General features: G+C 50.5%; 1 protein-coding gene and 2 long non-coding RNA genes across 15 annotated transcripts; 1 reads left to right on the top strand and 2 right to left on the bottom strand.

Annotated features, from left to right (window-relative positions):
* The first annotated feature begins 733 nt into the window (after positions 1 to 733).
* On the top strand, positions 734 to 11825 carry Hemk1 (HemK methyltransferase 1, mitochondrial release factors N(5)-glutamine). Of its 11 annotated transcripts, none has more exons than XM_087561390.1 (12): positions 734 to 1211; positions 1389 to 1633; positions 2209 to 2550; positions 2919 to 3010; positions 3307 to 3400; positions 8149 to 8283; positions 8581 to 8645; positions 8872 to 8921; positions 10138 to 10246; positions 11001 to 11096; positions 11221 to 11334; positions 11443 to 11825. In XM_087561390.1, exons 5-12 carry the CDS (start codon positions 3308 to 3310, stop codon positions 11477 to 11479), a joined length of 699 nt encoding a protein of 232 aa, XP_087417516.1. In that variant the 5' UTR covers positions 734 to 1211; positions 1389 to 1633; positions 2209 to 2550; positions 2919 to 3010; position 3307; the 3' UTR covers positions 11480 to 11825.
* On the bottom strand, positions 2694 to 8376 carry LOC148004346 (uncharacterized). Its single transcript, XR_015628050.1, has 3 exons — positions 8003 to 8376; positions 6035 to 6162; positions 2694 to 5729 (listed from the first exon to the last, which is right to left on the bottom strand). It is a non-coding gene; the product is annotated as an uncharacterized LOC148004346 (long non-coding RNA).
* Positions 9414 to 14595, bottom strand: LOC148004345 (uncharacterized). 3 transcript variants are annotated; one of them, XR_015628054.1, is made up of 4 exons: positions 14549 to 14595; positions 13541 to 13655; positions 12774 to 13013; positions 9414 to 10309 (listed from the first exon to the last, which is right to left on the bottom strand). It is a non-coding gene; the product is annotated as an uncharacterized LOC148004345 (long non-coding RNA). The 3 variants fall into 3 exon arrangements; XR_015628052.1 differs by lacking the exon at positions 13541 to 13655 and having other exon boundaries at positions 13733 to 14595; XR_015628053.1 differs by lacking the exon at positions 13541 to 13655.
* Positions 14596 to 15622: the final 1027 nt, after the last annotated feature.

Here is a 15622-nt window from a genome sequence, read left to right as displayed (position 1 = left end):
CAATTGAGCTACTACATAAACTATTATTCTTAAATATTTTATTTTATTTCTTAAAATTATGTGTATGAATGTTTGGATGGGTATGTGTACATGGGTGCTTGGAACTGAATCCAGTTCTCTGCAAGAGCAATATGTGCTCCTCACCACTGAGCCATCTCTTCAAGGTCCCTTCCCATCTTTTAAATTTTACTAAATTACTCAGGGTGTCTTTGAATTTATGATCCTCTTGCTTCAGCTCCTCCAGTAGCTGCGATTATGTGCCCGCACAACCAGGTCCTGTAAAATGTTATGAACATTATAAAAGATACAACTGAAGCCTAGAAGTTCTGGGCATTTACACAAAATTAAGCAACGAGCTGCCAACTGGATTCAAATCCAGTTCTCCAGTATTCGCTGTTTTGCTATCTGCTCCAAATTCTATGTGCGTGTGAGGTCAAGAGGGTCCTTAGATACTCAGTCCCTTTCCAAACAGAGACTGCCCTTAAACACTGAAATTCAACCACATGCTGCTAGAACCAGCTTACACACACACACACACACACACACACACACACACACACACACACTCACTCACTCACTCATACTCCGCCCCAAATAATCTGACTCTCCAAGCACACGTGGGTTCAACCACATGCTGCTAGAACCAGCTTACACACACACACACACACACACACACACACACACACACACTCACTCACTCACTCACTCACTCATACTCCGCCCCAAATAATCTGACTCTCCAAGCACACGTGGGTTCAACCACATGCTGCTAGAACCAGCTTACACACACACACACACACACACACACACACACACACACACACACTCACTCACTCACTCATACTCCGCCCCAAATAATCTGACTCTCCAAGCACACGTGGGTGACACCCTCGCGGTTTATTTTTTGCCCACACACCGCCCGAGCTGGATATGTAAACGTTTGCTTCAAGCAATCAACGCAGGCTGGAGTCATATCTCGGCTGCGATCTTAAGGAAAACTAGTGGGTCTGGGACCCTACAGAGCACCTCTCACATCCCTGCACTTTCCCTTAGTGGGGCTGCAGGTGGCGGTCAGTTGAGTTTCCTCAGCAACCCACAATCTTCAGAGGGGAATCTGGTCACTGTAGGAACCCTAGACCAGGGAAACGCGATTCACCGGAGCTCTTTCTCAACTGCACCGAGGCGGAAGCAAGGTGCTGAGGGAATGCACTGTAAGTAACGCACATCCGGGGGCCGACCCTGGGGCTGTAGTCTGGTACTGGTGTGTGGGCAGAGCAAGCGTGCATGCCCTCTTGCAGGTATTCGCCAGGGGTGGAGAATCCGGGTGGGAATGAATGGGCCGCAACGTTGACTTTTGAGACAGGGATGGTCCTATCTCTCACATTCAGGGGTGGAGAGAGGGCGCGCTCATTTGAATCGCTGATAATGTCCTCGTGGATTTGGCTGTGTAAAGACTTCGAGATTTGGTTCCTTCCGGATCTGGGTACAGGTGGACCCAGTTGCTTCAGGAGTCTGGCAGAGCCGGATTTGTGTTCTGCCCGGGAAATTTTCTACCCGAGTTACCGTGGGCAAGTTGCTTCCCTCTTGTGGACCCCTGTCTCAGGATGTGGCAGTTCGAAGGTTCTCAGCAAATGTTAGTTTGCACATTACTTAGTTTGGAAATAAAGGGGACCACAGATTTTAAGTTTTCAGATAACTTATTTATGCTAACTTAAATGTAACATTGTTGATTTCTTCAGCCTTCGATTTATGCCAATATCTGGGATTATGGGTTAAAATAGAGGAAAAGTTTCAGCTTCTAAACAATAATGATACGTACAGAATGCCACAAGCAAAACTCTCAAGCATGGCAATCTCCTTCCATCTATTAGAGTCCCTGGTGTGCCCCTGGTATTCGTTGGTCAAGGCACCACTCACCAGAAAGCTGGTCTTATTTCTCCCACATTATGAGCAACTGGAAGTCAGAAACAACGACTCACATTGGGGTCTGACCTAGATCTACCCTACTCCCAAACCTACACCTTGACTGTTAACAGGGACAGAGCTATGCCAGGTCAACCTACATCCTATGAAATTAGCAAAACATTACTGGCCAAGACAAGAAGGAATCAGATAGGTGTTTGGGGATATGAATATAGTCCAGGAGGGGACAGACTAAGACCACACCCTTTCCTGGCACATTTTGAATCTTTCCATATCCTTCTTTAGGTTGACAGCAACATCTTAGAAACAAAACGATGGAGAACTGGAACGCATGACTGATTCTTCTTCACCCAGCTCAGGGATCATTCCCAGCCCCTACCTCAGTGACTGATAGCACAAGAGAGACTCAGGAGCTTGGAAAGCTTTCTCCAAGAATGAAGTTCTGGGGACAAATACTTTGGACCCTTCTATCTGGTCCCCGAGGAAGGAGGGGAGCCCCCCAGGGCTGGGCCTTTAACTCATGGAAGACTTATTCATCTCCAGCTGGGCTGTCGAGTGCCACAGGGATAGTCAACCACTGGACACGGGTCTTTGAGGAAAGAGGCATCCCAGAGGCCCGGGAATCCAGTGAGTACATCGTGGCTCATGTCCTTGGAGCCAAAACAGTTAAGTGTAATGTTAGGGGGGACAGGGAGAGGAAGGAGGGTGGTTTCTGAGGAACAGATAGTAATTAATAATTATTATTATTAATTTCATTTTATTTTAATTTTCGCCTCAGTAAGGCTGCTTGAGACTGGTGGAATTTTGCTGAATGAATGTTTTAGGCAGAGATGTATTCACTCATCCAACAAAGCATTGCAGTGTGTTCCAGGCACTGCGAGTTCCGGGCTGATTAAGTGGCTAGGGTTGGGTTGACAGACATTGTCCACACGAGAAACCTGGGTATGTGTCCCTCGACCAGGGGAACCAGCCACTCACATTCTCCATGGGGATAGTTTCAGAGCCTGAGACCAGCACTTTGGACCAAACCATTGACCCCTCAACAGCTGGAGTGCATCCAGGAGCTGTGTAACCATAGATTACAAAGGTAAGCACCCATGGATAGATCTGAGGACTCTATAGAGATCTGTCCTTCGCCAGTTCCACCAAATTATGGTCGGGGAGGAGTAGAGTGTCTAAGGACTAGGGGTCTGTTGGGATAAAGAAGTAGCAAGATGGGGACTGGTGTTGTAAATGGGAAGAAGGAAGGCCTAGACTGTTTGTCTGAGGGTATTGCTGTCAGGACTGTGCCCGATACCCTTAGCTACAGTAGTCCTCAGTACAGCTCTGGCCCTATTAATCCTGGTTCTGGAACTGATGACTCCCTGGATATTCCTCCTGCAGGATGCCGGTGCAGTATATCCTTGGGGAATGGGACTTTCAGGGGCTCAATCTGAAGATGGCACCCCCAGTGTTCATTCCTCGGCCAGAGACAGAAGTGAGTATCACTAGGACGGAATGGAGTTGAGAAAAGTGACAAAGCACCTGTCCTTGCCCCAGACTTCCTCCAGGGGGTGCTGGGGCCCCATGACTGCCATCCACAGCACCCTTCCATACATATGTCTTCTTGCTGGCTATGTTGGCTTAGGATTGAGGACCCTTCTTACCCCCTCCGTTTGACTGTCTTTACATTCCAAGCCTCCACTCCAGCCTCAGTGATCAGAAGTGACATAGAGTGCTCCAAGTATTGCTGTCCCACTCAGTGTATTGTGTTCATTGGGAGCTATCCTATAGGCCCATGGCAAACTCAACCCATGGGAAATAAATGGCCTTCAGCAACATAGAGGGGTCTGGGAGAAGTAGGGAGGGCTCTGCTGGAGGCCTGGTTTGAGCAATGTGATCTTACAGGTGGTTGCTGCCTATTCTGGACTCAGATGGACTGTCAGGGCATGCTCTCTGTGACCTGGGGGTCTGCACAAGTCCATTCTCTGGTCAGGTGATACTTGTGTCAGTCCTTCAGATGACTAAGACTGGCAGTCGTGTGGCCCATGCATGCTGCCCCTTGGGGACACACCCCAATCTTCGAGAGAGGTTTCTCTGTTTTTCTTGGATTTCCCCTGACTTTGTTTATGGCAGAGCTAGAAGTTAGAGAAGGGACTCTAAGGTGAAGTGGGGTTGCATTAGGGGATGCTGAGAAAAATCAGAGGGCACTGGACTCTGAAAAAGATTGATTTCTAGAAAGATATCCTGGCACGTAAACACTCTTGGGAAAAGTCTATCCCCTTCTACCTTTATGGAAATCCCTTGATCATGAACCCTCTGATCTGTCTGGAGAGATGGCTCAGTGGTTAGGAGCACTGGCTGCCCTACCAGAGGACCTAGGTTTAATTCTCAGAACCCACACAGAGTTTTACGACCATTTCTAACCACAGTCCCATGGGATCTTGACACCCTTTTTTGGCCTTTCTGGGCATCGCTTGCTCACAGTACTTGCACATACATACATACAGGCAAAATACTATACACACATTAAAAAAAAAAAAAAACCAAATCCATTGATCACCTGGTTTACCCGTTGCCATGTGGCAGGACTGGGAGAAGTCCTAGGGTTGTCAAGGAAGGGGCACAAGCAGCACATGAACTTTCTGACTCTATCCTATTTAGAACTGGCATGACCTGGGCTAGGGTACAGATACTCCAGACATGATGTGGTCCGTCATCTTCAGGCTTTGGGGGGATTGCCCAGTATCTTCTTCCAAATATATGACACCTGTGACACCTGGCCAGGGAATCACTAGCCATCCTTGGAGACTGTATGGTTCAGAGCATAGAGGGACAGCTGTCATGGTGACCTTTGCATCCCCTTGGAGCTAACCTGGTACGTGCTGTGTGTTTTTGGATTCTGAGTGTGGGGCTTTCAGCTCCTGTGTGACCCACCCACTCAAGGTGGGTCTGGGCCAGGAAGACACCGTTGCTGCTGGAGCAGGGGGAGTGAGGATGCTGTGGTTGGCTGGGAGGCGAGGTCTGCCTCACTGTACAGACATTTCTGAGAACTCCTCAGGTTTGCCCCCATGGGAAGCCACATCAGACGGGGGTGCTTTACTAAGAAATCAAGAGGACGTGGCCTGTGGTCGGGAGTGGAGAGAAGGGGCACAGGGGAGGAGGGGTTCACGGAGTCTGTAGTCTCTGTCCGTCAAAGGGAGGGTTTTGATGGTGGGTGTGAAAGTCTGAAATGCAAAATTGCAAGTGGCTTGTGGGCTGAGGAGTTTGGTTTTCCCTAGAGGGTGAAAGGGTGATAAAGTCTCCAGTGTGGCAGTCTTTACAGTGGGAAACCCACCATCGGGGGTGGGAGCTATTCCATCCACATCTGGTGGTGTGTGACTGTGTGGGCTGGGAGAGGCTCAGTGCTATAATTGTTTTAGGGAGGCAGTATGCCTGACTAGGACCAGCCCACCAGGGATAGGATGGATCCTAACTAGGGTGTGCTTATACCCTTGTATCCTGCTGAGACCTCAGGGCTACCTCTGTAGGAATTGTGCAGTCCCATTCGGAGCAGTGGCCCCATGCAAAACCACCAACTGCCCATTCCCTGTCTCTGTCCTATGTTTCTCTCCTGTCATACCATGTTTTGAATTCTTGCCGGATTCAGTTGGAACAGATGACCTGGGACTGTGGCTGGCTTGACTAAGAGCCAATGGCTTTAGGTAGAAGAAAGATCTTCACTGTATAAGAAAGAACTTTCTAGATTTCCTGGATGTGGTCTCAACATAGATAGTTCCCACGTAGTCACCAGATGCTCCTCCAATTAAATGAGCTTCCCATGGTCTCTGTGGTAAAAGGAAAGGAAGAAGCCACTGTCTCTCAGCCTCACACCCTGCCCCAGAGGGCCATTTACATAGACGGTGTGTGTGTGTCTGAGGTCAGGGATGCCTCTGTGAGGTGGCTAGCCAGTGTGGGCTGGCTGAGGGGTCATCCTCCAGCCAGAGTGGGCCATTTGTGGCCAGGAAACCCATAGAAACTTAGTCACAGCCCTAGATTTGAGAGTTCTTTGCTGGCCATAAGCCCAGCTTGCTGCACACACCCCAGTGTTTCCCACCTATACCTGGCACAGGACTGAATCAAGTTTTCTCACCTATGAGCAGTAGCTCTTTAGTACAGAAGGGGCTTGAAACAGGGAGGGCCGGTCCAGCTCTTCAGCTTCTGTCTGCCTGGGACTTGTTTCCTTTGGTGTGAATAAGCATCACCACTGAGATTGGGGTCCTAGAAGGACAAATGCTTTTTTGAACTCAGCAGGATAGACTTCAAAGAAAAATAGGCTTGGGTGATCTGATACTGTTTGCTCCCCTGGGCCTGGCTGGCCAGTCAAGCCCAAGATTTTCTTATGATTTAATATGACGAGAGGCAAACCCAGTCCTGGATCTTCAAGTCAGGTTAGAGATCCTTGGGTTGTAGAGATGCAACTGGTCTCACAGAAATGAAGATGTTCTAAAGAGACAGCTGTGTCCCTCAATTTATCAGTCTGTTGAAGCAAGGGACCCCAAAGAAGTAGGAATGTCCTGAGGAATCTCATGCACTAGTCAGAGGGAGAGCTTGTCTCTCGCCAAGAGAGACACAGTAGTTCTAATCACTTGTCAGACCACCCAACAGGATGAAAAGACTGAAACCCAGACAGTGGTGGGTCAGTGTGGGCAGGACCACTCCTTGGCCTGCACTGCTCAGATGTGCACATTCTCGCCTGCCTCTTAAATTTTGATCTCCCTTCAGGATCTGAAAACAGACTCGAAGGGTTTGTGGATCTCTTTGTCCTTCCTGTTTGTGGATCTCTTTGTCCTTCCTCCCAGTGTGGCCATGTTGAATACCACCACCCCCCCCCCTTCTGCTTTCTACTTTTTTTTTCTTTTTTCTTTTTTTCGGAGCTGGGGACCAAACCCAGGGCCTTGGGCTTGCTAGGCAAGTGCTCTACCACTGAGCTAAATCCCCAACCCCTGCTTTCTACTACACTGGCTCTTTTTGTTGACTTATTGAGGATGGGTATCTAGGTTTGATTTGGGGGCACAGTTTGTAACCTCCAGGCCTGATAACAGAGATACCTCACAGGGGCACACTTCTTCAAAGTGTGTTTCACACACCACTTCCCTCCCAGTTCCCTGAGCCTTGAAGGGGCCCTCTGCTCACATCCGAGGCACGGGGGGTTGTCTTTGAGAAGAGACCACGTTGCCCTTCCCTGCTGCACATTTGGATCCCCTGCTCTACTCTGGGAAAAACATTTCAGCTCTGGGGCAGCAGCAGCCGCCAGCCTTCACTTCTAGCTCACCCTGTGTCGATGACCGTGTGTAGCCTGCATGAGCAGCAGACTCCAGCTCTTTCACATCCATGCTGATGGTATCTAAAAGTGTCCCCCTGCTGCAGTGGTGGGTACCGTCCAGACAGGCTCTTACCACACTGTGCCCCTCCACCATGTTCTGTTCGTGGCACATCCACCAGCAAGACTTGGGCAGGGCTATCTCCCTGCTCTGTTAAGAGAGTAGCTTGTCCTTTTGGCCTAGGAATCTCCAGGGAAATTCTCACACTCAGCTCTGTGAGAAAGCTCAGGACACACAGCCACCTCTGCTTTATTTATTTTTTTCCCCATGGTACTGGGGTGGAACCCAGTGTCTTACACATGCTAGGCAGTGCTCTACATCTGAGCTATATCCTCAACTCCAAGCCTGGTTCTTGACCACTGGGAACCACAGTTCAGGCTCCAGGTAGGGCCTTGACCCTTGAGTAGTGTCTATATGAGCCAGTGGTGATGACCTCACAGATTAATATAGGTTCTAGAAGCAGGACCAGACACAGAGAGACTGGATGTCAAATATGGCTCTCAGCATTTCTGTGAGTATAAAAATGGGAAAATGTCTGGAAGTGCACAGCTGGGATTTACTGTGCATGTATGCTGTGCATGTATGCTGAGCATGTATGCTGAGCATACATGCTGTGCACGTGTGCTGCAGGTGATGGTTCAGGTATGTGATTCTGATACATCTCTTCTATGTTCCTGAGAGGAGAACTTGGTTTCGAAAATGTGTAAACTGAGGCATGGAGGGGCAGAATGACTCACCGAGGGTCCTTGCTGACGTGAAGATCAGTTTAGCCTTGGCTATCCCCCACTGTTCTTCAGTAGGAGCCAGCTGCCTAGACTTCCTTGTAAAGGTTCCTCAGGAAAAAAGATGGCAGCTAGTCTGATCCAGACCCTTTGCCTTCCAGGAACTGGTTGAATGGGTTTTAGAGGAAGTGGCCCAGAGGCCCCCTGCAGTGAGAGCCCAAGATGGTCCCCTCATTCTGGAGATGGGCTGTGGATCAGGAGCCATTGCTCTCAGCCTGCTGAGCCAGCTCCCTAAGGTAGGCCGTCTCTGCGTCCCCCTGCCATGCCTTTAGCCACTGAGATAGTCGCTCACTGTCCTTTCTGGTATCCCTTCCCCCACATCCCTGTGTAAGAAGCATTGAGGGAAAGTGGCCATATAAGGTCGTGTGCCCAGCCCAGCATGGTCACAGCCTCTAACTTCCATCCCTGTCTGTCTGGCTAAAGGAACCATAGGAAAAATTTGTTACATATTTCTTTCCTCTTGAGAGCTGAGGGAAGATTCTTAGATGGGCATCTCCCAGAGCGCCACCTCTCTTCCTTTGTTCTTGGGGCAGACTCAAGTCATTGCTGTGGATAAGGAAGAAGCTGCAGTGAGTCTGACCCTTGAGAATGCTCAGAGGTACGTGAGCTGGGATGTCCAGAAGGCCAGCACTGGGGAGTTGAACTCTGGGAGTGTCTGACTTCACCCTTGAGGGAGAGATGCCGTGAGGGAGGCCTGGCAGTGGTTTGTGAGTGGATGGACTGTAAACAGTGGCTATTGCTGATCCAAGAAGGGCTCCCTTTCCCTCTGTTCTTGTAGCCAAGGCTCATACCCTATGCTCACCACCATCTCCCCATCTCTCTAGGCTTCAGCTGCAGGACAGGATTCGGATTATCCACCTTGATATAACCTCAGGTACATCTATCTCCTGTACATCTTGGAATGGGGTGCTGCTGGTGGGTGAGACATTACAGAAATGTGGGCCATCTCACACCAACCCTTGCTGAGCTTACTGAGGACTGACAAGGTACTATTGCTTCCTTTGCTAACCTGACCTTGGCCTGTGAAGGGACTAGCCATGAGGCTTCTCTTCTCTTCTCTTCTCTTCTCTTCTCTTCTCTTCTATCTGTCTGTCTTCCTTTCTTTTATTTGTTTTTTGTTTTGTTTTTTGAGACAGAGTTTCTCTGTGTAGCCCTGGCTGTCCTGGAACTTACTCTGTAGACCAGGCTGGCCTTGACTCAGAGATCCACCTGCCTCTACCTCCCCAGTGCTGGGATTTAAGGCCTGCACCACCACTGCTCAGTCACAAGGTCTTCTGGATCCCCTATACCTGATAAACTTAACCAGGATTTGTTTACTGGGAAGAGGTAAACAGGTGTTCAAAGGAAAGCAGTTGAGAGCCAAGTATGGTGGCTTATACCTGTATTCTTAGCAATGATGAGGCAGGAGGATTCCTGTGAATTCAAGATCTGTCTGGGGAATGTGGTGACTCCTAGACCAGCATAGGATGTAAAGCAAAACATCTCAAAAACAAACAAAGGAAACAGCAACAACAACACTGCACATGTGACCTCCCTGCCCCCCTGGCCTGGACAAGCAGGCCCAGCAGTGCCTGGTGGCTGCAGGCATTGTGGTGTCTTCAGGTTTCCAGCTCCAGTTCTGATTCTTTTGTTATCCAAGGAGTCCCCAAGCTCTCTGAGTGTTGGACACCGGCTTTAGCATCTGGTACAGGTGGGACCCAGAAGCAGCCATTAGGGGTTGTGAGGGCATCAGGCCTGCCCTCCCTGTGCATTCAGACTATATCGGTTATAAAGCTAAGAATGGCAAGGCCAGGGATCACAGAGCTGAGGCACCTGCCTTTGCCTTTGCAATCAGGAAGGGCTTACTGGAGGTGGCAGTTGAATGTGGCTTAATCAGGAGGCCTTGACAGGGAGGAGAGAGAACATAGATATTGTAGGTGAACATCTACAAGTCAGATCATGTCCACTCCCAGCCATCCTGCTGACTGGCTCGAGTCTGGCTTATCAGGTCTAAAGAGAGTTTTGGAGAGAGGGACTACCTAAGGGACAAGGTGGCAAATGGAGCTGCCAACTTACACAGCTTATGCATGTATCCTCTTTTTTGCCCACAGAGGGGTGCTGCACACACCTCTTACCCTGGGGCCCCATGGACTTGGTGGTGAGCAACCCTCCCTACATCTTCCGCAAGGACATGGAACAGCTGGCTCCCGAGATCCGCAGGTACAGGCGGGTGAAACAGCAGAGACGCGCTAGCAGGATTGGTTGGGGCTGGAGGTCTTCCATCTGGAGAAGACAGTGCAGTGTAGGTGAGCAGTGTTGAGAGGTGCACTTCAGACTCTGCAGCCTCCCTGGGGAAGCTGTTGCCTTTGCACTCCGACCCTTGAAGGCCCCTCGCCTCTCTGAGCCTCCATTTCCCACTTTGAAAGAGGAGGGAATGGTAGTGCTTGTGGGACTGTGGTGAGGACTTAGTGTTGGGCATAGTGGGGCCTGTAGAAGGTGCTCACCGGGGTGTGTCATTCTGCACAAGACCAAGGCCAGAGGAGGGAAGATGCCTGTTAAAGGTCCCTTGAGGGCTTGGTGGGAAAGCCAGCACTGGAGCCTACTCTGGCTGTGGGAAGCCGTCCTGTGCTCGCATGGATGGAAAACCCAGTGTAACCGCATATCTACATGAGCATGGGTGGTATGGATCAGGCGCTGCCCTCTTTTTCCTGGGCTCAGACCAAGAGCAGGGGCTGCCTTGTGTGAGAGCCTCATGCCCCAAGGGCTTTGTCAGTGGGACTCGGCGAGTCCATCCAGCCCTGCTCTGTGAGGTGCTATCTGCATGAGACATGAGGGACCACTTGCTGATGGATCTCAGCTCACCTCTCAACCCAGAGTCTAAGTCCCACAGGGCCCTTGTGAAGGCCTGCCTGGCTACACAACACTTTCCACACCCCTCCCCCAGCCGATCACCTTCCACTGTTTTCCCGTTTAGTTACGAAGATCTGGTGGCACTGGATGGTGGTGACGAAGGCATGGACATCATCACCCACATCTTGACCTTGGCACCCTGGCTCTTGAATGCCTCTGGGTATGGACACCAGCCCTCTCCACCTCCATTGTGTAATTGATGTGACTTGGCAGTCATTGTGCCCAGGCCTCTGACAGGCCAGACAACCTGCCTTGTTGAGCTGAACCATTTCTTCTTCATGTAGAAGCATCTTTTTAGAAGTGGACCCAAGACACCCAGAGCTTGTCAGCAGTTGGCTTCAGAGCCAGCCTGACCTGCACCTTAGTCTTGTGGGTGTCCGTGAAGACTTCTGCGGGAGGTAAGGCCATTCTCATAGCCATATTGCTTCTGTGTGCTCTCACAGCTCCCACCACATTGCATTCCTCAGAGCTTAGATGCTACCCAGACACTCATCCTGTCTCCTCAGACCCCGGTTCCTGCATGTCCAGAAGTCTGCACCATAGTGTGGCTACTCTGTGAACACCTGGCCAGGATGCTAGCCTGCTGGGTGCCTGACTCACCCTGCATGGAGTGCTGCCCAGGGGGAGGTGTACAACGCTTTCCTGAACCCCTGGCACGGCCCATGGTTCTGTGATTCCCCATCATGGATATTTCTAGGAGACTCAGAAACACAGATGGAGAGTTCTTCTGGGTCAGCAAAGAACAGAGACTCAAGAGCTGGGTTTCCAGCCGAGCTCTGTCACCTCAGTGTAGCAGGCTACTTGGTATTCCTCTTGGTGAAATTGCTGTGTAGATGTTGGGAAGTGTGGCAAGTAAGGTATTGAGAGAGCAATAAATGGTGAACCAGTATTTTGTTATTAACATTTATGGGCCCTTGTTCCCCATGTAGGACTAGGTCTGAGAGCCTCCCCCTACTGCAACAAGTCAAGCAGACTGGTGTAAGGATACCATGTGATGGGGATGGGGGATGGGGAGGCTCATCCCGGCCTTGGACCCCATATGGCTTACACAGAATAGCTCACTCTGGTTAACATCTTCTACCTCCAGCCTGGGAATGCCTTCGTACTCTTTCTTGACTGGGCTTAGGCTGAACGTGGGGACCATATCTGAGGATGAGGATGGGGCTGAGGGTCTCTGACACATGATCTTGGGATTGCATACCTATACTCATGTAAGTTTAGGTTTGAGACAGTAGGGTAGAAAAAACCCCACAGGACTTTTGTTTGCTTTTATTGATCATCCTTTCCAAATGTGGAAATTCAAATTCGGGGTTCAAATAGCCCATGTATGTCTCCCTGGTTGGTGCACCCAACCATGTCTGGGCACTGAATTGTACCTTCACTCCAGCTCTGGGCAGATTGCCAGCTTCCAGGAGACCCAAAGACCAGCCTGTCAGTAGCCGCAACAGGAAGCCTGTCCAGTTGGTGAGTGTGGATACCAGACTGCATCTGGTGGTTCATAGGTGTGTTGGAGACTATGCCCCAGCACTTTCCAGGGCCTGACCTAAGGTGCAACCGCCAGAGGCAGTGTGCTCGGATAGGCAACAGCTCTGCCAGATAGCCGAGCTCCAGAGCAGAGTCTTGCAGTTGGACCTCATGAGTCCAACTTCTATGAGAAGCTGATTCCTCAGCGTCCAGGGCCAGTGCAGGAAATAGCCTCATTCTATTCTGTTCTAGATCACAAAGTGGAATATGCATGCTGGTATCTGAATGCCCACAAGAGGGTCAAGGGGGCAAATCCTGCTTAAGGTCCCACGGTACAAAATAGCTAGATTGAAAAAGGAAGCTAGGTCCTTACCTTCTGGGAGTCTATTTCTGGACTCATCTGGTGTAAGCAATGTCTGCTGCTGTGGTTGAGGGGTGTATTTGTGCTGTCAGAGATCACACTGAAGGTCTCAGAGCCCCAGGATATGGCCCTAGTGACCTGGACATATGGCCCTGTGTCCAGCTTTACATATGTATGTGGCCTTCAAGCTGCCTCTGTCTTCCTTTGAAAGAAGGAGCCTGGTCCTTTGTTCATGACTGTTCCAGAAAGAACCTAGGAAGATAACAGGGTGCAACCAGAGTAAGGCTCCTCACCTCCTAAGCCTCCGATGCCATTTGAACTTTGCTTGCCCAAGCTTGTATGAATATTGCCTCCTCTCTTGCCTTTGCCCTTTGGCTCTGACTCTCTGCAGACATCTCAGGCAGCTGCTCTGACCTCACAGCAGTCTGTTGCCCTCTTCTCTTACTGCGTGGGTTGCCCTTAGTGCTGATTCCCTGACAGCTTTCCCTCCTGGCCTCAGGCCTGCTCCATGGGGAGCTTGTGGGTCTGACACCCAAGAGAGAACAATGGTGGGGAGTGACGGTGGAGGAACAGTTGGGGTCACTGGAACAGGAGCCACCCTGGGGACAACTTCCTTCCCAGAAAAATGTGGGGCTTGACTCCACCGGGATAAAAGTCCAAGCCAAGTAGAATGGCCAGGCAGGCCTCTAGACTGTAGCTACCAGCTTAATTTGACTAGACATTGCATTGCTACGCTGGAGCCATACCAACCCAGGTTTAGATTTGAGTCTGTCCCTTACCAAGGTGTGACCTTGGGTAGATGACTTTGTTTTATTCAGCTTTGGCCTCCAAACCTTCAGAACTGTAGAGAGTGGCGGTGAGATCTTCTTGGTGCATTGTGGGTGTTTCTGTTACCTTGAGGACAGAGAGGGAAGGCCCTGTACCCTGCCGGATCAGCTCAGCACCCACATGAAACAGGCAGAGATACTCACTCAGCAAGGGAAAGATGGCAGGTTTCAGTCCTGGGCTCTGGTGACTGCCCTCTGGAGATGGAGCTGCCAGGAGCAGCCTCCTCCGCCCCTCACTGATTATCCTCACTAGGGCCTGAGTACGCGAGGCCCAAGCCATGGCAGCCAGTGGCTCCACTCTCAGAAAGCCAGGCTCCATGCCATGCCTTCCCCTTTGTCCTGTTATCAGTCAGAAGCTTAGCACAAGGAAGCCTTTGGAAGCCAGTGCAGGAGGACTCGGTGTACACTGTGCAGTCCAGGCTCTGTCCTCTCCAGCAGGTGGAGAAAGTATGGTCTCACCTCACAAGTGGATGCTTTCTGTAGCTCCCTATGAGTTATTCCACGAGGACTATTTAGCTACCTTATAAAATGTGTCCCTAGCTCCAAATATACTCTTTTCTGCATGCTCATTTCCATGGACCCCAGCAGCTTCCCGATCCCTGTTCTAAACCTTCACTGGATTCCTAGCACCTAAGTCCGCTCTCTGTGAGAGTACTGTCAGAAGAGGCAAGGTGAAGACAGCTCTGGGAAGGGCCCCAGGATGCCCCTCCTTTGGCCCCATAAGTGAGCTGCTGTCAGGACACAGGGTTCTACCACTGACAAGTCTGAACTGCTGGACTGAAGCGGGAAGCCCTTTAATCCCTGCGGCCTGTCCTGTCTTCTCCCTAGCCACCTTCAGATTCTTTCCTTCCCTGGACCTCCGCTACCCTCTAGTACCCTCTCCTAAGCACCTCCCCCCGGACACAGCAGGGCATCCATCTGGAGTAAGGCTCTTGCCCACCAAACTAACCCATGTCATACCTGCTGAATTCCAGCACACCTGCCATGACTCTCTTCTAGCCTTCCCTACCCATATCTCTGTCAGTGCCCTACCTATGTATTTGTGCCCTGAATTTGGAAAGCTTCCCGTCTCATTCTGGGAACTCCTATAAGATTGGCACATCAGGTTCAACAAATGTCCACCAATAAACTGACGGGATATCCATTTTCTAGACTTGAGGCTAGAACTTCCTGAGTGGCCCCCCATCTGACCTGACAACAGGGCTCACATACTCCAGTCAGCAGAGAGAGGAAGCCATGAGGTCTGGCCTCCTGCCTGAGCCAGGCAGCTGTTCAAGCTGAGCCATAATCTCTTTGAGGCCCAAGTGCACCTGATCCCCGCCCTGCAGCCATGCCAGGAGGACAAGCTGTACTTGGTGGCAGCTGGAGCAGGCGCCAGATTTCCTGGAGCTCTTGGCCTTAAGCAGCCCCCAGTCAAGGTGGTGACTAGGATGGTGGCCTGATATCTCTTTATGAACCCTGCCCTGAACAAGGCAACCCTAAAGGCAACATAATGAAAACTAACGACACCAATGTCCTCATCCCCCAACCCATGACTATTATCTTATATGGCACAAAGGACTGTGCAGAAAAAAGATCCTCTGTGTGTGTGTGTGTGTGTGTGTGTGTGTGTGTGTGTACATGCACATGGGGACGAGAGGCCTCAATCACCACCTTGTATTTCGTTTGAGACAGGGCCTTTGACTGACCTAGACCTCACCAATTACATAAACCCTAGGGCTCCTCCATGCAAGGCTGGCGTTGCAGGTGCATGCAGCCATGGCTGGCTTCTTCATGCTTGTGTAGCAGGTAGTTTACCCACTGAGTCTTCTTCCCAGACTTGTAACTAAAGACCTCGAGAAGGAAAAATTGTCCTGAGTTGTTCACAGAACGGAATATGACCACAGGTCTACAGGACAGAGACAGACAGTGGTACGAGGAAACGAGTCACTGTAGTGTGATTGTCGTGGACAGTGGTATGAGGAAACGAGTCACTATAGTGTGATTGTCGTGGTCCCTGTGTGTGAGCTCAGGAGGAAGGAGCCACGAGCCAAG

The sequence above is a fragment of the Rattus norvegicus genome, chromosome 8 (assembly GCF_021556685.1).
Source record: "Rattus norvegicus strain SHRSP/BbbUtx chromosome 8, alternate assembly SHRSP_T2T, whole genome shotgun sequence".
Taxonomy (NCBI): Eukaryota; Metazoa; Chordata; class Mammalia; order Rodentia; family Muridae; genus Rattus; species Rattus norvegicus.
Note: the sequence above shows the minus strand (reverse complement) of the source record. Positions and strands in the feature narration are given on the sequence as shown.

Coding starts and splice junctions, on each gene's coding strand:
- Hemk1 (XM_087561385.1), top strand. CDS start 2,358: ATGAAGTTCTGGGGACAAATACTTTGGACCCTTCTATCTGGTCCCCGA. Junction 8,284..8,580: donor TGCTGAGCCAGCTCCCTAAG/GTAGGCCGTCTC, acceptor TTCTTGGGGCAG/ACTCAAGTCATTGCTGTGGA. Junction 11,097..11,220: donor TGGCTCTTGAATGCCTCTGG/GTATGGACACCA, acceptor TTCTTCATGTAG/AAGCATCTTTTTAGAAGTGG.